Source organism: Lepisma saccharinum, chromosome 26 (genome assembly GCF_977018435.1).
Source record: "Lepisma saccharinum chromosome 26, izLepSacc3.1, whole genome shotgun sequence".
NCBI classification, from domain to species: domain Eukaryota; kingdom Metazoa; phylum Arthropoda; class Insecta; order Zygentoma; family Lepismatidae; genus Lepisma; species Lepisma saccharinum.
Genome location: NC_139254.1, coordinates 47,380,383 through 47,403,987, shown reverse-complemented (window position 1 = coordinate 47,403,987; position 23,605 = coordinate 47,380,383). Strand labels below are relative to the sequence as shown.

The 23,605-nt window shown below is 37.3% G+C and overlaps 1 protein-coding gene across 3 annotated transcripts in view; it reads left to right on the top strand.

Moving 5' to 3' along the window:
• Positions 1 to 23,605, top strand: part of LOC145979435 (retinol-binding protein pinta-like) — a 112,785-nt gene that overhangs the window by 66,698 nt on the left and 22,482 nt on the right. For 2 of the 3 annotated variants that reach the window (XM_083112327.1, XM_083112326.1), the window contains exons 5-7: positions 2,712 to 2,822; positions 10,546 to 10,654; positions 12,343 to 13,107. In XM_083112327.1, the coding sequence (XP_082968453.1) occupies positions 2,712 to 2,822; positions 10,546 to 10,654; positions 12,343 to 12,494 (372 nt within the window). In that variant the 3' untranslated portion in view covers positions 12,495 to 13,107. Of the gene's footprint in view, positions 1 to 2,711; positions 2,823 to 10,545; positions 10,655 to 12,342; positions 13,108 to 23,605 lie in introns of those variants that run through there. The other variant, XR_014440783.1, reaches the window with a different exon arrangement.

The window sequence follows — 23,605 nt, the reverse complement described above, 5'->3', positions numbered from 1 at the left end:
GCCCTTTTCTAACGTCCCTAGAAAATCCATTTTCAAGAGCGAAATGCGACATTTTTTCCTCATATCTTGAGATCAACAACAATGCAAATGATTCGATTTCACATCGTGTGTCAGAAGAGTGACATTTACATAAGAAGATGTACATTACGAAAATAACTACAGAGTGAGACTCCTACATTTTAAACAAATATAGTGGAAAAAAACAAACATTTGTGCACCATCAATACTATACATAAAGATGCTAATGTAACTCGCAGAACTCACAAAGTTCAGTTCAGTGTACTTGCACATCGACGCCTTTGGTGGCATTTTCGTCTTTCACGGACTCTACAAAAATGATACTTTCTGTCACCGTGTCCCTTCAATACACTGCCGGTCACCAACAACTGATGACGTCACTGCTTTATTGTCTTAAATGTCGGTGTACACAAGAGGAAAGTTTCGTGGCACTTGTGTAATAGATTTTGTTTCTGCATACCACAACACAACGCTCGTTTGGAATCGTCATTTTAGGAAAAAAATATTGTTTTAGCGCCACTGTGGTTCTAGCTCGAACTACAACATTACCATGTCAACGTTTTGAGTATATGCATCTGCTCCTATTGGAATCACAACAGTATGACCGGAAATGAAAAAAGAAATACACTTTCGAAATGTTGGAGAGGACTCGCTGTATATGGTGACTGATTTAATCCAATGTTAGAGATCCAACACTGTCTTGTTTCCATATTTATTGTTGACCATTGAACCTTGAAGAAATATTATTTTCAATTGTTTTTTCAAAAGTTCAAGTTAAACGAATATGTGTTTGTTTATTCATTTTATTTATTACACTAGATAAACATGAAGACTGACACGCGAGCAAGAAGGCCACGTTGAAAGTGCTCTAGTATTACATATTATATCGTGTACTTGATTTATATGAAAATGTGTTTTTTGTGTTTATGTTGTGTTCTGTTCTACCTATGCAGTTTTGTGTGCTTCCGTCAGATTACATCGGCGTAGGTTCCTATAGTTAATTTTACATGGGGATTGGTAAATTATCCATTATGAATGAGATAAAACTTATGCTCGTACAGTAAAAAACACCTGCGAGATATAGCTACTATTGGCTGTTCCACAAGAACAGTCAGTATATCTATGGACGAGCACTGTTGAAAATATTTACTAATGAGGAAGTAGTAGGGAACGGATATTGATTGATTGATTGAGTTGGTGTTTTAAGTCCACTTTATGCACAGTAAGGCTAATGCGGGACTGGATCTACAGTTTAAAGTTGGATCCGAACCACTATGTGCTTCCACCGGGTATCGAACAAGGCGACGACGCTACCACTGCGCCATGGGGAATCCCGATAGGGAACGAATTTTTAAATATATACATATTTATGCATGAAGCTGAAATCTATTATATTTTGTATTTTTTTGCCCATCATGGCATGTAGTATCGAAAAATTCAGTTTTCATTTGCCATATTTGTACATATATTATGTACGTTTCGGATCATATTTAGCATATTTTGGTTAGTTTGACATATTATTTCCATATCTCAGAACATTTCTCAACATATACCCCATATTGGTGCAATAACTACATTTCTCTTTTGACCGAATGGCAAAGGTAAAGGCAAAGCTCCCCCTGTGCATAGCATCACGCCATGAAGGCGTATAGGGGGTGTGGGGGTAACGCCCCACACTTGCTTGATCCGGTCGTGAGTGGGGGAAGATGTGATCAGCATCACGCCCCTGACCGCCTTTACCCCCCAGGGTTTCCCCCAGGTACCCATGTTATTCGACGCTGGGTGGGCGCCGGGGCCGCTTCCAACGTTAGAAAAGTTCCCGGATTTGAACCGGCCGGGGATCGAACCCGGGACCTTTAGCATGGTAATTAGACGCGTTACCGACTTTTTTTTTTTTTCTAAAGGAAATACCCCCTACACGGAGGTATCCCCCACCATTCACTCTTTTTCTCACTTTTACACTTATCAATTCTTACATTTTTCTTTGTTTCTAATTAACTGGACGAACACAAATACCCATGCCTTACCCGGGACTCGAACCCAGAACCCCTGGCATTGTAGCGCGCTTTGCTAACCACTCCGCCACGGAGGTCGACAGTCTGAGCCACCGCGGCTAACCTTTTTTTGACCGAATGAGTCGAGTGAATTCCTTGCGAATAATGGACAAATTTGAAATCCTCTCCAATTAGATTTTGCGATATTGAACGCAGTTTTAGTGAATATAAATCCATCTAAAGAGACAACAGAGGGAAATTCACTTTTGAACACTTACAACAAAATTTTGTTTTTCACTGTTTTGGAAACAGAAAACGAAAACACATTTTGTGTTGTCTTACAATTAATGTCATTTTATGTAGCTCGTGCAGTGTCTTATATTATTAAAAAAGGTATTTAAAAAAAAATTAAGTCCATATTTAACTCCATATTTTTTCGTGAAAATAACTAAATATTGAGTACATTTTTTACTACTTTGTAAAAGAACACACAATGTGTTTTCATTTTCTGTTTACAAAACAGTGAAAAACAAATAAATCCGTTCGCTGCTCATAAAGTCATTTGTTTTTGTTTTCGCTGGCTTATTGCTCCGAACGATTAGTAGATAACAATGCATGCGTGTGGGTAAGTATTACGTTCTATTATATTAGATTTGTGTACATTAATTATAATTGTAAACGAAATTTATCCAATTTCAGGAAGGATATCCAGACCAATTCAATAATTTTTTTGTGTTGGGAATGAATTCCATTGCTACAACAATTATGAACTTCATAATTAACTGCCTGAAAGATAAGCTCCGGAAAAGGGTGAGTTAAATCTACTTATTTCGTAACGAGTACAAAGGTCCTGCACTAGTGCCACAGGGGCGGAGATGGGCAAGCTTATAGGTGGAGGGGGGTTGTGATGGCCTTTAAATGATCAAATATATGTACACCTCTCCAAACGTTAATTGACCAACCTGAAAGGTTTCCAAGTACAGAACTCGTTAACTTGGGAACATAACTCTCTTGAGAACGAGCAGAGAGTAGCCAACTTTACTCCAGGTCACTCGCTTCTGGGAGAGAAACCTTGTAGTGAAATATTTACATTCTCTTTAATAATATGAATTCAGAAACTATTATTGATCAACAAATTAATAGAGAAAAATACGGAAATCTTAAGTATGAGAAATAATTTAAGAGAATGCTTGCGATTCGGCACGTTAAAGTTAAAATCAGAGAGACTTTTGTGAGGTTGGAAACACTACACTCGCTCGTGATGCACCTGGAGGAAATCGCTGTCAAGTTAGAACACGCAAGGACATAATTACGAATAGTTTATGCAAATATAATATAACAACACTTTGCAAAGTGCTGTGCAACGAGCGAAAATTAAAGAATCTAGAAATTGGCTGCGAAAATCTGTTCGTCGCATAGAAAAGTGGTAGCTTGAGCAATCATCAACGTTTCAAAGCAATTGCTACAAGCGATACTGGAGAGTGTTGGTAAAGTACTCGCATCACAAATATATTTTTCTAATAATTAAGGTTTCGGGTTCAAACCCAAAGCTCTCCAATGTTTCTTTTAAATATGCATCAGATACATTGAGCATGGAGTTTAGTAATTAAGTTGAATTATTTTATTTCAGATTGTTTACGCAAACAATAATTCGGTGTTGAAATCGACGAATGTTTCTAGCAGATCAATGTATTTGTTTCTTCTTTCTGGCACTAACATTCATCAATTTGGATCCAAAAGTATCTAAATTGTTGTCGTATTCCAACAGATAGGATTTGGTCAAACAAGGAATGTGCTGACTATGGCTCGGAAATTGATGAAGAATCATCTTCTTTCCTGGGCCTACCCAACAATGCTACACCGAATATCAGTCCGTTTTCTTTCAGCTAGAATGAATCTGCTATCATAACTTGTGGATCTAAATTTCCTGACAGGGTCCTTTTAACAAGTTCATCATTAAACGAATGTATGGTCAATAGAAAAGCCCAACTATCATTTTGAACTTTGGCAAGGCATTAAATAATTGTGATAAATTTATTTTTCCTAGACCAAAACTTAAGATACGTGGTCTGAACCCTACTTTGAGATTCCCTTTCTAAATCTGTTATCGCTTTTATCTGTGCTATTAAAATAAAATTAGTCAGAATATTAAAGAAGATATAATAACCTTTATACACTACACCACAGATGATACTAGTACTGAACGTAAAGTTCAAACAATGACAATCCCACAAAAATTCTTGTAGCTCGCAAAAGGAAATCGTAAAAATACCCTGCTTGCTTTGTGAAGTGTCTTTCTCTCTTCAACTCGTGAGATGGAAAAGCCATGTGTTTGGCCTCTTTTCTTTCCCCAACGTTTCTCAGGACTTCGAACTTGTAAACATACGAACTCACTACTTGCACATCAATGAGTAATTCCCCGCACGTTTCACATTACTAATAGTGTTACGAATACGAGATTTTGTTAAACAAAAAGACCTAAGTAGTTGACTTTCATATTTTAAACTACATGTTGAGTACACAAGTGGTTTCTGTGGTGTAGTGGTATCGTTTGTGACAGGGGTCGTAATGTCGATTCCAAACCTCAACAGAAACTATTTCAGAAGGCGAAATGTATAAATCATTCACCCCCTTTGAGAATGAATCTTCTACGATAGAGTAGACGGCCAACAACTGAAATACATTTGTGATTGGCGTACATAAGATTATATATTTTCTTTAATCTTGTTTCTTTAATATTCTGACTAATTTTATTTTAAAAGCACAGATTAAAGCGATAACAAAGGTTAGCAAGGAAATCTCAAAGTAGGAATCGCACAACGTATCTTAAGTTTAGTGTAGGAAAAATAAATTTATCACAATTAATTATTCAATGCATTGCCAAAGTTGAAAATCATAGTTGAAATCATATTTCGTTTAATGACGAACTTGCTAAAAAGGATCATGTTAGGAAATTTTAATCTTCAAGTTATGATAGAAGATGCATTTAAAATTCACGAAACAACATAACAATAAGCCATAAAATTAAGTAACGTGTAACAAGCAGGGCCAAAAATACTGAGAATGACCTAAAAGCCAAAAGAAGGCCGACAAACGCAAAGAAATATCGTTTTCTGGTTCCAGCTGAAGGCAAACGGACTGATATTCGGTTTAGCATTGTTGGGTAGGCCCAGGAAAGAAGATGATTCTTCATCAACTTCCGAGCCATAGTCAGCAGGTTCCTTGTTTGAATAAATACTATGTGTTGGAATACGACAACAATTAAGATACTTTTGGATCCAAATTTATGGATGTTAGTGCCACAAATAAGAAACAAATACAATGAGCTGCTAGAAACATTCGTCGATTTCAACACCGAATTATTTTTTGCGTAAACAATCTGAAATAAAATCATTCAACTTAATTACTAAGCTCCATGTTCAATGTATCTGATGCAAATCTAAAAGAAACATTGGATTGCTTTGGGTTTGAACCCGAAACCTTAATTATTAGGAAAAATATATTTGTGATGCGAGTACTTTACCAACACTCTACAGTATCGCTTGTAGCAATTGCTTTGAAACGTTGATGATTTTGTCAAGCTACTACTTTTCTATGCAACGAACAGATTTCGCTGCAAATTGCGAGATTCTTTAATTTTTGCTCATTGCACAGCACTTTTCAAAGTGTTGTTATATTATATTTGCATAAACTATTCGTAATTATGTCTTTTGGTGTTCAAATTTGACAGCAATTTCCTCCCGGTGTACCACGAACAAGTGCAGTGTTTCTAACCTCTGATTCCAATTTTAACATGCCGAATCGCAATCATTCTCTTAAAAAATTTCTCATGCTTAAGATTTCCGTATTTTTCTCTATTAATATGTTGATAAATTATAGTTTCTGACTTCATACTATTAAAGAGAATGTAAATATTTCACTACAGGGTTTGTCGCTCAGAAGAGTGACCTGGAGTAAAGTTGGCTATTCTCTGCTCGTTCTCAAGAGCTATGTTGCCAAATTAACAATTTCTGTACTTAGAAAACTTTCAGGTCGGAAGTGTACATAAAAGAATGAACGTAGAAATTTGTCCAGCACAGCGAGCCAAAGAAGAAAATACTACTGAAATATTGTAAGGTGAGAGGATTTGTTGTTAATCTTAAGTCGGCTGACATGCAGTAGTTTTTAGTTAATAACTTATGCTTATTGCTCCATACCACTAACTGAATATTAATGCCCTTGTAACCGCAAGTGTTCCTGCCCTAGATCTGTCGTGTGAATCTATAGGAGTTGGGATTCTCCTGTACGTAGACATGAGTTAAGAGGTAAGGTGGATCTTCTTCCTACACAGAATTCCGTGGATAGGTCGAAATTTCCCTACATACTTTTGGGTTCCTCAAACCCGATTTGCTTACCTAAACCCTACTGCATACCGAACCCAAAGCAGACCAACTGGTAGCAAAGGCAGACCAATTACAGAAATGTTGTGAAACAGGTATTGGTCTATCATTATATAAGCTGAATTATTATGTCTTTAAACAAATCTCGAAAGTGTTTGATCATAAAGTTTCGTCTTCTGCACACGATTTTGCAAAACTTCTGTTTGAAAAGTACAATACAATTCTGTAGCTGTCTATATACAGACCTCAATGGCGGAGTCGTTAGCGTGACGTTCTACGACGGGGGTACCTGCTTTGAATCCGGGCGGGCATGAGTGTTCTATTTGAATGTTCCTTACTCAGTTGCATCCCATCATCATTCTCATCGTCGCGATTAGCCAAAAGTGGCAGTAAAGCGACGCTAACAAACATTAAATCACACACATACACAGACATTGAAGAAACTGAATAACAGCAAAAACCTTGACATGGCCTTTCACAAGTACCGTGTTTTTTACATGGAAGAAGCCTCTCGTAATATTTTTTGAAGAGCCTGAAAGTTGTAGATTCAGCATTGCCCTGCACATTTTTTAAAAAAGCATGAGCATTATTGCGACTCTTCCTAATATGTGAATACCGATACGAAATAAGGACACAGTAAAACGAAGAAAATGGAAAATAATGTCTCATAATGACTGTGGGTTTGCAGCAACATTAACAAAGAAAGTTCATGTTTGCACAGTTTTTGGAGAGACAAATTCTAAAGTTAGTTCACAACCTCAAGATAGCTCAAGTCTGTGTGCATACTATCACGAAAATTCGAGCAATTCTCAGAAAATGTCAAACTTGATGGTCTAAGTTATATATAAGTGATAAGCAATGTGCTGCAGAGAAATATCAGTAGATCGCGAATTTAAATTACACTGTACACTGTATTTAAACTCTAAAATTTGCCTGTAAAAAGTTTCCTCTTCAAGCACTAACTCTGATTCAGAAAATCCAGTTACATAGGTTTCCAATTGTGTCAGTGTGCTGCTTTCAAATTTATAGCGTGAATCACAAGTCCCTTAATACCTCTTATAAAACGTGAAAAAGTTACGCTCGGTAGAATTGATCATGAGTGAAACAGGATATATGGCCAGAGGAGACCATAGTTGTGTGTACCAATCGGAGGTCCGCCATATTGAATTCTACTCGAAAATTTTAAATGGAAGGTGGGTGGCTAAATATATAAGCAATCGCGCTAGAATTTAAGGAGAAATGCAGTTATGTAGGTTTTTGAACGTGTTAACCGATAAAGAGTTATGAATGCATCCTTGAAACCACTGGCGTACGCAGAGGGGGTGCTGATGGGACTACAGAATTGTCCGAAATTTTGAGAAAGTTAACATTTTCAAATTCAAGCTGTGAAGAACTGTGGTAAAAAAACAGAGTGGAAAATGAAAACCCACTCCTTTAAATAACGTTCGATTGCCATTTTTTTTTTAAAAAATGGACAGTTCTAAATATACGAAATATCTTATTGTCTACGCAGCCCTCCTGTGAACTAGCCACCTTTACAGTTCTAGCCCTTCCCGAAACATTCCTGCGTACAGTAGTGCTTGTATCCATTTTCTTGATTTCGGGTATCAGAAAAAATATTAAAATGTCTCTAAGGCATGACGCCTCCAATTGTACAACAATGTATAGTTGACAGTTGATCTAAGGACCCTTGGAAAAATATATACTTACAAACTTACTTTGTCACTAAACCTTGTTGCTAGCATTGTTTTAGAGTTTTTATCTTCTGTTGTTTACAGTACAACCTCATCCCTTCGATCAAAATTTTACTGCTTCAAAATCCACTCCTCTCCCTTGTTCTAATTTGTTGCAGCCATCGGTAGGTCTGTTCTAATTTGTTGCAGCCATCGGTAGGTCATTTGAAGCAGGGTTTGCTTTTATTTGTTAGGGGTATTTTATAGCTCTGCACTCCTCTAAAATATTTTTCCGATATTTGATATTATTCGTACAGTAATATAATTCCGTTTCATAAATGTAACAGAGTGAAAAATTACCCAATCAAAATTTATGGTTGCTAAATTTTCATTTTTATTTTTTTATTTTTGAAAAAATCGATTTGTTACTTATTTTTCCATCATTCTAGTAGCATCAGGCAGTGGCGTGCCCAGGGTTTTCGAAAGGGAGGGGATATGTACACTTTTTCTGGTAGTCAGCCCTCATTTCGCCATTTTCTTACCTTTGATGTTCTTGTTTTTAGGAATACTGGGCCAAAGGGGGGGTTATAACCCCCACCAACCAGCATGGCTTTGGTTAATGCCATTTACTGCGATATTTTGCTGAATGTAACTGACAGATGCCACATAAACACACACAAACACATGTGAACACATACAAAATATCTAAAATATCTTCTTGCAAAATTGTTCTTCGTGGGAGGGAAACGTCAAATATACCTTATTGGAAAGCCAGAAGTGTCTGCTTTTAGACAAAAGCAGTACAAATTGATTTTACCTCTGTCTGTTCCTGTATTTAGAGAATTTTCTTTCGTAAAAGTGTAGTTTTCTCGTGTCGTACATAAGTCGAATTCAATTGTGTATAGCTTCTTGTAAGCTAGTCGTAAATATATGGTATTTATTGTGATTGAACCTTGTTTATGTGGAAATATTTCAGGCACAAAAAATGCTGCTATTATCTGTGGAACAGCCACAATTAATGTTTAATAACAGTGTTGAGATCTTTCTAATGGTCAGCCCAATGGCGATGCAAAGCAAATGCAGATGATGAGGATTGAAAAGAAAATCAAATTTCCATATCTTATCTTTCACATTGTACAAACTGAGAACAACAGACACAATTGTTTTTCCTGGCAACCGGCTCGCGCGTTTTCCTTACCGTTGCTAAGGGCAAGTGCGCTTTGTTGCTACACGCCGTTGCCCGCCCTTCAAACTCTGCGTCCAGCCAGCCGCTTTGACACGGAAAGCCAGCCGAAAGTTTTGGTTACTCAGCGAATTGTTGCGCACAGAGAAGCATAGTTGAGATGCTGTAATTGACCATTGCAAATTTTATTTTATCACTCCTGTGTTCCTACTATGAATTACTGCGTGATCTCGCACAAATCCATAACAGCCCTTACGTGCAATTTTTCTTCCCTGTTTTCCTTTGTTATGAAGTTGCTGTAAGTCGCAGGCGCGTTATTTTTTTTATAAAGTGGAGACTGCGAAACCGGAAGTTACAGGTTCGAATATTTGTTAAGATCTTCATCGCCTTAATCAAATCATGCTCATAGTTGTACTTACTCTGTTTAAGGAAGCGACTTAAAAATGATACGTAGAAAATGATGTTTGTATAAGGATTGGATAAAAGCTGGAAAATGTAAAAAACAAAACTACAGTATACAACGAAAATATATTTCATTCATAATATGACAAATTCTTCATTCTTTATTTCACAATGCCACAATGCTTTGGCTCGGACCAAACGAACTTCTAGTATTCCCGCACACCTTGTGAGGTGGCAACACTGTGGAAGTTACCTGCTGTACGTGGAGTCTGAGATTGGCCGCATCTTGACATACGTCATCCGCGCGATTATCATATCAGGAATGGCAAATAATAATTTATATCTGTGGCCATACTTGAGATACACACGTTAAACTTATGGAATTGGATTAATTGTGTTACATAAACGGATTTTTACAATTTTATTGAATTTCCAATAATGCATTTCAAGATTGCAAGTTTCCCTAAAATATCAATTTTTGAAGTATCTAGTGAAGATTTGGATTTCACTTTTTCTACAGAGGTGCAAGACATGCTACAGTAAGCCGTCCTCAAGTACAAAAAATCACAGTAATACATCAAGAGTCGACTATGAACTGTATGATCTTAAGTTCCCCGTTCTTGCAAAATGGAAGAGAAACTACACTTTGTAGTGAATTCGTCCATGTAATAAGAAAATGCAATGAACAATAATTTTCAGATGACGCTCATTAAAATATAGATAAGTGAAGCTTTCCAAGGAGGTATATTTGGAATTTTTCCTCCTACGGAGTACAATGTTACAAGCACGTAAACAGAGGGCTCAATATTTTTTGTCACGAAAAGTAGTGTGAACTTCCTCGCACAACCGACACTGGTTGTTAAATCCCACTGAAATGTTTTCATTTTATTTTGCAGTTTGTATTTGTGTCGGAGAAAAATTTCGAACCACTCTATGAATTGGTGCCTAAGAAAATGCTCCCTTTGGAATATGGAGGATCTGCTGGAACTATGTTCGAACTCAATGGTAAGTTTGCGTACTTCAGTAGATGTAATTAGGTTAAGAGTAAAATAATAAAGTTTGGATAATTAGCCAATATCAATGCTGCGAGTTACTTTATTTCTATACCCTGTATAATAACGAATTCAAGTCTCTCAGCAAATAGTGAAAAATTGCTGCTTATTGGCAACACTGTAGGTTAGCGGGGTGGCCTTGATTTGACTGTTACATGACCTTAGCTTTGGCTGACATTGTTACATGGTAGGTCTTCACCCTCAATAGTCTGTCGCGCTACAGAATTTACATTACTTATACCACGTGTATAAACTTGGAGTAATATGCTTAACATTGTACAATTTCATTGTATTTATTTTACGTACATTCTCATGTTGGCCAATGTATCCGCTAGAGAGAATTATGAACTGGATGTACTCTATCTGGATATTTCCCATTTGTTGGCTGTTCTTATCTCAATTGTGTTTACAACAATGTTTAATCCTGGCTTAACCGAGGAGGAGAGGGTGGATGACTGCCGGGTCCACCACCTTTTGTTCTCAGTTTTCTACTGTGAATATTTTTGCAGAAAAAATAAAACAAAATAATTACATTGTTCCCTAAGGTGTTCCCAATGTTTCTGTTTAACTTTTGTTCATTGAATCATGAAGCAAACTTACACAGGTGGTGAGCATATCAGGCCCCCTCTTGGGATCTGTGTTCCGAAGTGACATTCATACTTGTAAAAATGGTAATCTTTGAAATTATTATAATTACTGAATAATTGCACATTTTTAAATAAAGAAAGCATTGATGTAAATTAATGTTTTTTTTTAGTTTTGTTTTTTTTTACGAATAGTTCATTGATTGATTTGATGTTTTATATACACTTTAAGAACAATAAGGCTAATCGGGAATGGACCTTCAGTTTAAAGTGCGATCGAACAACTATGTACGTCTACCGTGTTTCGAATCCGTGATCCCTTGATTACATGACGACGACGCTTCCTCTGTTTGTTTTAAGGAAAATGCCTAAGCGGAAGTATCTTCCGTTTTTAACCTATTTCTCAATTATCACACATCTCGTTTTATTCTTAATTTTCAGTTTTTCTCACTAGGACAGACACAAACGTCCATATCTTGCCCGGGATTCGAACCCGGGATCCCTGGCGTCGCAGCGCACTGTGCTACCAGTTCGACATCGGGGAGGCCCTTTGTGGTTTAGTGAATGATAAAATACGTGCGTTACACTCATGCAAGGGTTTCTTCTTATATTTTCGTTAATTGCATTTATTACTAAACTCCACCAAAAGAAGCATTGACACAATAACTAACTAACTAACTCTCTATCCTTCTTAAACCCGAAGGTTCATGGCTGCAGCAACACAGGCCTTCCATCTGTCCCTATCCCGAGCAAGATCTATACACTCTTTTGCCATCCCTACCGATTTCCTTTAGGTCCATCTCAACGCTCTCAAATTGACACAATAATAAAAACAAACTTGAATTTTTTTTTGATAAGTATTGCACCCGTAAGCTAGGCTTAAGTTGTATCCGTGCTTGTTAACTTTCATGCTAGAAAGTGGAACACTTTGAGTGTGATGAAAGTTTATGAGTAAGTTTGATACTATATACAAATAATATTATTTTGAGACTTTATTAAATCATTTAATTTTCCTATGAATTTCCTCGAACTCTCTTCTTTTTGTTTTTCTTCCCAGAGCGCTGGAACAAGGAGATCTATGCAAAGAGGGACTGGTTAGTAGAGTTGGGAAAGAAGAAAGCGGACGAATCCAAGAGACCAGGGAAACCGAAAAATGCGAGTGATCTCCTTGGAATGGAAGGCTCCTTCAGGCAGCTCTCTATGGACTGACTCAAGTCAAGTTATCAAGTTACTATTGTTTGGTTATTTCGACTGTAATTTAATTATGGTGAGACGATAAGAAAATTATTTGTGCAAAGAGGTTGATTCCAGCAGAGGCGCCCACAGACCTTTTTTCTGGGGAGGATCAAAACTGAGTTGTTAAGGTATGAATCATAAACGATTTTCATTTTCCAAGTTCTTAAGAAATCACGTCTAGGGCTTAGTGCGACGCACTTTGAAGCCAGAAATCCTTGGTTGGAATAGAATTACTGAGGTAAAACTACTATAACAACGTTTGAGATGCAACACACTGCACTACACAGGAGCAAATGGAAAGTTTGTATGTGTTACTTTATGTATTTCACCATGATTTATATTTCTTTCAAGAACTGCAAAATATTGTTGTATCAAGCACAGAAAACAATATTTATGCCAAATGCAATGTAGCATGCTCTACAAAAAAACATTGTTTAGTAATCTGAAATACAAATACCGTTAATTACAGAAAATATTAACAAACACTCTTCTCTAGAACTGTCAAAATCTCTATGAAAACAAAATATCGGAACCTTCTTTTCTTCATGTCCAAATTTTTGACTTTCTCTTCAGAAAATCAGCAAAAATTAAGTTTGAAGAAATAAAAAAAAATCACTTCGAAAACATAAAATTGCAACTTTCTTTTTTTCAATCCAAATATGTCTACCACTTTATTACAGATATCAACAAATGCTGCCTGATTGCTGACAACGCCTCTGTGAACACTAAGCATACGGAGAGCATCCAGACGTTCCTCCGACATCGTTGATCTCAACCAAGTTTAATTCTCCTTAAAGTGCTGAATGAACGCTCAATGGTGCAAGTTGTCGCAGGCAGTGCTAATGTAATTTTCAGTGCCTTTGCTATCGAGGGGTAAAGGAGTGCAGATGTTTCAAGCACTTCAATCAAACTTAAGCTTATTTCTTCTTGTGATCTGTTTTCCACATATGAAACAACGTTGTAGCTTCAGCTTTCAAGTTGTCCAAAGGGTCATTGTGCGAAAGGTTACGTCCGTATACATGTAATATATTTTCCACTTGACTCAAATAATCAGCTTCCTTGAGCAATCTCACGTTCTTTGGATGCAGTTGAAGTAGTGAGAAACAGTTTTCATTCTCTTTTGAAAACTTGGATTCCATAGAATTTATTAAGGAGTCTAAATATGGTACATAAACTGAACGTCTGAGACAATCTTCATTGGAGCTTCTGGGCATGTTAGGCATATATGTATACTTACCTTGGCACAATTCATGGCTTTTTTTTATTTTTATGTCTAGCTCACTACCTGTTTTCAGAGCTTCTTCCATTATCCCTTGGAAGTGTTCATCTGCAGGTTCCCGATGGACCTTAAACATGTCTGTTAAAAACTTGACATGCTTATGTACTGCCATCAAGTCTTGATCAACACCCTGAAGTATATTAGTTATAGGCTCGAGTACTGCTGAATACGTTGCTACAATATGGAAGCACACAATAACATTTGAACCAGCATGGTACGGTATAACACGACGCTGCCCTGCTACTTGTGTTCTGATTACGCAAGCTATTGGTCGCACAGCAGTAGCTTTGTGTTGGCTACGTTACCTCGGCTGAGCCCCAAGTTCTGTAAACAGGAGAGAATTAACGATGACAACTCCTCTTCCACAGGGATCGGCTTCTCGCGAGGTACCGTGCGTAATACGAGCCTTGCCCGCTCATGCACGAAGCAAATCATGGAATGATCTTTGCCACTCAAATGCCAATATAAATGTTGGGATTTATTCTTTAGTCGTGCACACTGCCGAGCCCACGTTGCCTCATCAGAGATATGGAAATTGAAAGTCTGCAATTGGTAAAAGTGTAGCAGAGAAAGACAGTTAAGATATGCGTGCGTGCATTATAAATATATATTTTTTTATCAAAATAACACCCTTTTCTTAAAGAATTGAGATTTAACAATCAACATTTTCTTAAGTAATATGAAACGAAGTTGGGCAAGACAGGAATTTAAATATCGCAACATCTAAACATAGTGTTTGGTGTATATTGCAATTTTCCAGGGGGCTCATCTGGCCCCCTTTGTCCCCCTCTGCCGGCGCCCTTGGTTTCCAGACAACCATATAAGGAAGACCTACATTAGGCACGGAGTTATTTTCGGTGTGCTTCTGCGCACGTGTATTGCCCACGCTTTTGGGACAGGTGACCGGCTTCTGTGATAACCCGTAGCAGTTTGTCTTCAGTTGTGCGGACAAAGTCGTTCATTTCTGTTGAATTACAGTCTGCGATTGGCAAAAGTTACTGGAACGAATTCTTGTCGTGGTTCAAAACCTTAATTATCATCAGGAACTGCAGTGACATAGTGCTGGTAAAATTAATAATACTTTGTAGCTAGATACTTTTGTAATTTATATGACCATTGTGTTTGCTTACAACTCAATCTATGCGCTTCTTAAGTAATACATTAGCTACTCTCTCATCCTCATGTCTTGTATATAGTCATCTTTGCTGTAATCCTCGACAATGCAGTTTCAGTGAAAGTTGTGGTGTCATGTGCATCCTCCAGGGAGCAATTTTACTCCAAATGTGTTAATCCACGTAAGCCTTCATGTTTTATTGTACTGTCAATCTGTGGCGGCGATTGGGTTAAAAAACAAGGGGCAAGGTGCCAAAACTGGGGGCAAGGACAGTTGACTTTCGCTTGTTAGATAAGGTTTACCATAGTTTCGGGGCAACTGCCCCCACGACCCCTAATCGCCGCCACTGTTGTCAATAAAGTAATCTGTGAAATCTGAAGGTTATTGTAAGACTCCGTAATATTGAGTTTTACTGTTGGGAGAGTATTATAATTTTGTTATATAAAATTTATTCAAGCAATTATTACTTTCATGAATTATTCCATTTAACTAAACAAATAATATGACACACAGACACACACGTAAAAAAGAGAGAGAGAGAGAGAGAGTTTTCTGTTCAGAAATTCGTGTATATATTTTAAAGGTTGGGTTACTCTTCTTTTACAGCAAATACAGTGCATTTTGAACATTCACTGAAACCTAACCTTGATCGCTCATAACACGAACAATGGGGGATATAATTGCACTGAGTTTTCTGAAATATGAAACCTTATGAGTAGTAGTATTGATACTACGGATAGCGCGAGAAAGGAAGAGCTGCTCTTATGCAGATTTGCTACACTTAAAACTTGCTCAACATGCCCATATGAGTTTTTTGCTCAAGTGTGGAACCCTTGCCTAATCCAAGATTTTTGTAAAAATGCCCTCATGGATTCCATGAGAAAGGAAGAGCTCTCTCAGATTGATTTGTCTATACTTACAAAAGGCACTTCTGTAAGATTGTTGTCCATAAATTTGTTAAAAATATGCCCCTCTTGGGCCATACTTAAAACTAGGCTACCCACACCTATACACACCTACACCCACCCACACCCACCCACACATATTTACTTCCGGTCCACTTCCGGTCCACTTCCGGTCCACTTCCGGTCCACTTCCGGTTCACTTCCGGTCTACTTCCGGTCCACTTCCGGTCTACTTCCGGTCTACTTCCGGTCTACTTCCGGTCTACTTCCGGTTTAAGTTCAACTGGATACCAGGTTCAATTTGTTTATCTATTATTAAAACAATGCAATATGCAGAGACCCTCTAGAATTGCTCCGTGACTCTCTCATTTCTTACGTCATAAACATATGATTTTTCACCTATGAGAATGACACTGCATATGGTGTCATCTGGTAAAGCCTCGTGGAATTCACAGATAATTTTAATGTTTGTTCTATCATTCACCACAACCTGTTTTCTTTTTGAGGTGTTAATTACAAACATGGGTCTCTGTGTCTTGAATTCATCTGGAGTGTAGTACATGTCAGTATTGCCTGTAGTGACACGCTTGAAAGCCGAAAAAGCTTCATATAATTTAAGAAAATCATCCTTGGAAATGTCTAAATTATAATTTTCTCTAGGAAATACCTCATTTCTGCCATTTTTAAGATATATGTTCTTGATGTTGCAGTTATCAAATCTACTTGAATTTTTTTCCTGATTATTGTGTCTTCCAGTCTGAAACAGTACCACCACAAAATCAGGCATGTCATATTGAATACTAGAGAATGAATTTGTAGCATCAAATTCATAATATGTGCCAGTGGCAACCTTCTGTACGCATTGATATGTATAAAATTGCAGAGGAACCTGTGGATTTTTTAGGATATCAGCTTTGTATTTAAGAGCGTAACTGGCCTCATATTCAACAACTGGGATTCTTAACTCCATAGTCTGAATAAGGCATTTTCCTGCATCTGGTAAGGTATTAGGCAGAGCTTCCCCTGTAGGGTTTAATGTGCTGTACCTCATCAATGCATTATTATCATTGGCAGCTCTTCTAAATGTAATTCTTAACCCGCCTTTCCACATAATATCTTTGTAATCCGAGAAGAATCCTGGCAACAGGCGCATGGGGAACAGCACAGTGTGGCTCTTGGTTAATATTTTATCACCAGCCTCAAATCCACCGATTCTGTAGTAAGAAGCCTCGGTTTTGGATAATTTTAGTGTGGCCAAAGCTGTGGAGGTAATGCCGGGATAATCCACTCTGTTTATAACAACGCCATGCTTTCTGATCTCAATTTCAGAGAACAGATGCGGCACAAAATTGTCTACCAATCTTATATTAGAATTTGCCGGGTAATCTGTACCATCGAGCTTTACAACATCAAATTTGATGTATAGATCTGCTCTGTGGGGGTGTATAAATCCATCCCCTACATCAAGATCAACCTCAATCTCTGTGTTGGGTTGATTTAAATTTGCAAATGTCCTCCTGTTTGGAGGGAATGATTGTAGCTCATAACTCTCAATATTTTCCATTGTATGTATTTTTATTTAAATGTTAATCTCTATGATTGCAGTTGTTGTGGCTCCAGCAAAATCAACTAATTCCTCTTTTTCATTAGTGACCATCAATTCAATATAATCTATTCTATTATGGCACACAGGAAAATATAATGTTGGGGATGGATTGTAGATGATGGGCTCCATAAATTCAGAATTAGGTTTGAATGTTGCAATGATGCCAGTTTGTTTGTGAGTGCCTATGCCATTTGATTTGGTGATCATACCCTCGGCCACATTACAGTGAATATTCAGAGTCTCTATGGCTAAGAATTTGGGTATATTCATAGCAGTGTGTTTGATGGCTGCTTCAAGTTTTGTGTTGTTCTCAAAGCCTAACAGCTCTCCTATAGTACCCAGATCCACTGTTTCTGTAGCAGATACAATCTCTACTCTGTGAGTGACAGAATTTTGACTTAACACTATACCTCTGGGTAATTGAGCATTTAGAGTGGACAGATTATATTGCCCTGGAGTGATGACAATTTTTTGATCCCCTACTGCAATTGTGTTGTTGTGGTGTGTAATATTAGGGATTAGGTACATGCCGTAAAATGCTCTGAGAGCTATTGTTTTGGGATACACTATATCATCATGCAATTTGAGTTTCAATATTGAATTTTGGCTGGTGAGATGGAATACCCCCATGATGTTTCAGATACCACAAGGTCTTTTGAAAATTTTCAATTGATGGTTTATTTATTTGAGACATATATCTAAGAACAGATAAACACAAATGTCCGCAATTAACATCTTTGAAGTTTTGAACACGGGCATTATTGTAATAAAGATTAGGTGATTTTAGATATTTTATTAAATTTTCAGGTGGAACACCTCCAAAGGAATCAAACACAAATGCCTCATTTTTTAAATATTTAAGATAACAGATCCAGTGAGTGCCCTAATTTTTGTACTTATCCAAATTAACAATGCCACACTCTTTGTTGAGTGGTTGTTCCGGTAAAGAATCAGACATGTACACACCTCTAAAATTTTTGATGCCCAGTGGCTTGATTAAAGCTTCAATATCTTGGTTTGTAAGCGGATCTTGTTTTTTTTAAACTTATTCATGGCTCTCTTAACACCTTTGCCTTTTTTCTCCATTGCCAGGTTATGGCGCCTCTGCTCATCTAATTCTGCCCTATTTTTCTTGGCATCTATTACTGTTTTTGCTATGGCAGCTGATCCCCCAGCCAAGCTCCCAACAGCCCCGAGTGCTGCTAAGATGGCAGGGATGGTAAATATAAATCCCCCTGTATGCAATTTTTTTCTTGATTGCTGTAATTTTTTTAATTGGGGGGTACTAAGCAACAATTTCATACCATGGCCCTTTGCAATACAAGAGCTTTTTTTCTTGCGCTGCTTTTTGGTCAAAAGGCTATCAATAGTTTTAAGAGATTTAAGACCTGCATAAGGTATTTGATACATAACACCCTTGGCCTTCATTGTAGGTTTATTATATACATATTCACAACCCCCACCCCAGTTTTTGTTTGGTGCTCATAGCTATGGTGGTTCCCAATGCTGCTATTTTTTCACTCAAAGAAGCATCTTTGCTTACAAATCTACCAAATGCAGCCTCTTCTAATTTCTTGTCTGCAACATGTCTCTTGTCAAGATCAGAATGTGTGTTGTATGCTATGTGATGGTCTCTACAAGCAGCATCTAAAGGATTAACACCAGGATCCCCTCTGTTTAATCTATGATCCAATTTTGTACCGGGACCACAATATTGATAGCCTGGAATGTGTAGTTCAAATGGCAGCTTGTTTATAATGTCATTAACCAACCCCCGACCCTCAGAAATATTCCAAAATTTAGGTGGTAGAGTATTAATAATTTTTATGAGATATCCAATCCCTTTAGGGTCATTCACTATAAAATTAGACAATTTTGTGCTTATCATGTCCATAATTCCAACTTTTTCATTGTAAAAATTGTGGTTGCCAGCATTTTCCTCCCCAGCTATCACCAATAACCTATCCACAAGTTTCCTGACATCATCAACCCAGACAAATTCTTTAGGCAGGGTGTTGTATTGTTTGATTCCACTACCTGTCTTGATCTGTGACCATATGGGCTTGATTAAATTATTGTATTTTGCCCCACTGCTAGACTTGACTCTTTTTTGTGTGGGATCATTGTTCTGGTATAGAGCATCTGATTTTATTAATATTTCTTTGTAATCCTCATAATCTTGCTCTGTATAGCTGCCAGGCCTTTTCCTAGTCATCAGTTCCCACAACCCAGGTGTTCCGGTGTACTTAACAAAAGCACCTTTTTCTCCAAGTCGAGATTCTGAATATACAATTATATCATCTCCCATAAATGTTACTCTGAAATTGCCAATTCTATGAATGATGCTCCCGTCAAGCTCTGTGTCAGCATATAAGCCAAAGACCTCATCTTTGTTGTCTTTAGGTGTGGTTAAATATTTTTGAGCAAGAAGACCCAATTCAATAGGATCCTGACTAGCCTCAATTCTTCTAGGAGCAACAGGACTAGGTGTATGAATACTAGAAAGTGGGGTGAATGGATAATCTAAAATGTTCCTAGCAGCTACAGGCAAAAGCTCTGTGATCAAATCTTGATTTTGCTCTGTAACAATTTTGATATTCTTACCTAAATTATTAATAGCATCAATTACAGGCTGTTCTGTTTGTTTGTGTTTTTCATAAATTCCCCGGTTCTCTGATTTCCATCCCTTGAATCTTTTTACAAGATAATCTCTTAACTTAAGATCATCAATGATTGGCCTTTTCATGGTTATTTATATACGTCTCAACGTCTAGAAAATCGTTGATTTTATTTCTGTATTTTCCACTATTGGGTTTCCTTGTCATATCAATTGTGACAAACCCATAACTGTCCTGGTTCCAGCACCTACTGCAAAACTTGGAAAAATCATTGTAGCTCAAGTCCCCACCTACATATTCATCATGTATGTGTTTGAGGTTGGTATGATCTTGATGAAACACACATATAAAATTGCTGTTGTCTCGGATCAGTTGCTTCGGTGTTTTAGAAAAAGTCTGTGCCAGGTAGAAGCAATCAATGTTTTTGTGCCGCCCCTGTGTAAAGAAATTTCTAACCTTGTTTTGATTATCCAGTATAATGTCATCAAACACAACAACAGAATTATCGAGACATTCATGAAGTGGCTTAACATCTGATTCAAAAGTGGCAATATCCAATCCATCATATAGCTTCATCAGCTGCTGATATTTTAATTGTTCCAAGCTCTTAGAGAAGACATACAAGTGCCTGTTTTTCCAGTCTAACCAGTTGGGTGCCAATCAACCATTAGTGTAGTTTTACCACAACCAGATGGCCCAACAATAAGACACCTAATATTATCAGGCAGCAAGTTGCCATTTCTCTTATTCTGCTGTTCAGGTTCTGGCAGCCTTTTTATAACATCCCAGGTGCTCATATTATCACTTTGTTTGCATCGATCCAGCTGTTTTCCGGATGACCCAGCCATTTGACAAGTAACTTGTTGTCTTTTCTGCGGATGATTTTTTCTATGAGATAAGTGTCAGGCTGTTTAGTTTTGCTGAGCTCTTGTTCATAGAATCTGCCTTTGAGAATTTCTCCTCGATGATCTTTTATTATATATGTGTTAAGGGTCCCGGGTTTAACTTGAACCACTGTAAATAATTCGGTGCTCCAGTTTCTTGTAAAGCCTCTTTTGAATAAGTGCTTATATTTGCTGATTCTTACTTGATCACCCACCCTGTATTTGGCCCTTCTTGTTGTTGGCTGGTATCTAGGATAATAAACAGTCCTGATCAAATTTTGCTCATCAGATGAAGTTACTTCAGAGGGTTTCATGTTGATTGTGGAATGGACAGAGTTGTTATATTTATGTAGAAGTTCTGGAAGAATATTAATCCATTTATAATTACCTTGAAGTGTAAATTGTTTATACATAAGATTTTTTAAGGTTCTGTTGAATCTCTCTACAATTGAGGCTTTGAGATCACTGTAACTCGAGTAATGTTTTATTGCCTGGCTTTTAATAAATTGTTGAAACACTGAATTATAAAATTCTTTGCCATTATCTGTTTGCAAATAGCGCGGGGATCTTCCTGAATGATTGATGATTGTTCTGATGGCTTCTGTGACACATGTTCCAGTCTTGGATTTGAGTGGCACAGCCCAGGCAAATTTTGAAAATGTATCTATGACAGTGAGTAGATACTTGTAGCCCTTGTTGATTTTGTCTAAGTTTTTCAACTGTCCACTTGACAACTGAATCAAGTCGCTCTGCCATAAATCATCTATGCCTTTTGTGACTACTGGGAGTCTCTTAAAATTATGTCTGGCTTGTCTGTGTAATTCATCAACTATAATTTCTCTAGACATAATATGAAAACAGGAATATTGCAACTATGGGTTGTTCAGCAGCTGAGACTGCAGGATTTTCTAAATATAATTTGTCTCCAATATGTATTTTAAATTCCAGAGATCCATCATCTTCAACATAAGATGTTTCTAATGTATTGGGGTCTGTAAAATCCTCTAACTCTACACTGGTGATTTTCACTTTGTTCTCAGCATTTGTTATTGATAAGGTAGGGTAGTGGTGTGCCTGTGGTTGATGCCAATATTTGATCTTGATTGGTCTCAATGTGCCCCCAACAAAAAATTGGTAATAAAATTGTGCAGGGGACAGCATATATATTTTGCCACCTGGTGTAAATGGTGAATCATATTCTTTGTTGGGGATGCTGTACAATTCAAGAATTACTGTATGTTTTGGATTCTCGATTATGCCTGTTATTTCTTTTTCTGCTGTAAGCAATCTGCTTGTTACAGATTCAAGGTGCTCATTGATGGTCCTAACAACATCATCGTGGCCTGGCTTGATTTTTATGTCCACAACAAGTTTCTTGTATTGTAGCACAATCTCTTGAAGCTGGGTGGCAAAAACAGACAGAGCATTTGCTTGATTGGATTCCATGGTCCCTAGCTGTTGCTTGATATTAGCAACAATTTGTTGCAAATTTTCAACAACTGCCAATTTTGAATTTTGAGCAGTAAGATCATGGACCTGTCTTCTGATATCCTCAAACAGGGCATGCAGTTCATTAATATGTTGATTGGTTGGAAGAGTGGCCACTGTCTGAGTAAGTTGTTTGATCTCTGTCTGGATATTCTTGATATCTTCTGATTTCAATATCCGATTCACTGCTCTCTTAATATTTTTAAGTTCCTGTGATGTGGGAAGATTTGATACAGTGTTTTGCAAAGATTCAAGTGCCAATTTTACATTGTTTAATTCAGAAGCATCAGCCACATTTTGCATAGCATTTTGGAGCAGGGCTATATCTGCCTGAGAGGGTGTGGATTGTTGTAAAATTTCAAGTTTTGTTTGGATATCATCGATCAAATAATGAAAATGAGATAGCTCAGATTCAGTGTTGAGGTTTTCAAGCTTTGTGATCTGTTGCTGGACACTGACAAGTGTATCTACAATCCCAGGCAGGCGGGATTCTTGTACATTTGTCAAATCACTTTGCACTGCTGCTATTGTACCTTCAAGATGGGTTATGGTACTTTGAATTTTTCCAAAATCTTCATATGTTTCAAGTTGCAGCTTAATGTTGGCAACACTCCGAGTTATTGCATTCAAAGCATCAGAAGATGGCAAATTGTTCATAAAATTTTCAAGCGTCTCAATTTTTTCTTTAACCTCAGCTATGGCATTGTGCAGAGGATCCAGATTAGGTATCTGGAGTGATTGAATCTGTTCTTTTAGAGTGGAAATGACTAGATCAAAATCTTCTTGTGATTTTATGCTTTTGACAATTGTTTGGAGCTGTGCCTGGACATTATTTATCTGCTCTTCCAATTGTTGTTTCAATTGCTCAGAGTTGGTGGCCTGGGTCTTAAATTTGGCTTAAAGAGCTGCTACAGCTTCTTCTAAACTTTGAAAATTATCTAATGTTGCAAGATCAGTATATTTCTGAAGCAACAATTTGAGTTCAGAATCAATTTTAAGAAGAGGGTCCATGCATTGTGATTGTAAATTTGTAATTTCTAATTGAAGACTGGCATTGAGTGTGGTTTGTAAAGCTTGTAAATCACTTCTTAATTTCTTGACTCTGACATCAAGCATAAGAATCTCATCACTGTGATCTTCATGTCTTGTATGGCCAAATATATCATTAGGCATTTTCTTTTAGTGGTTAT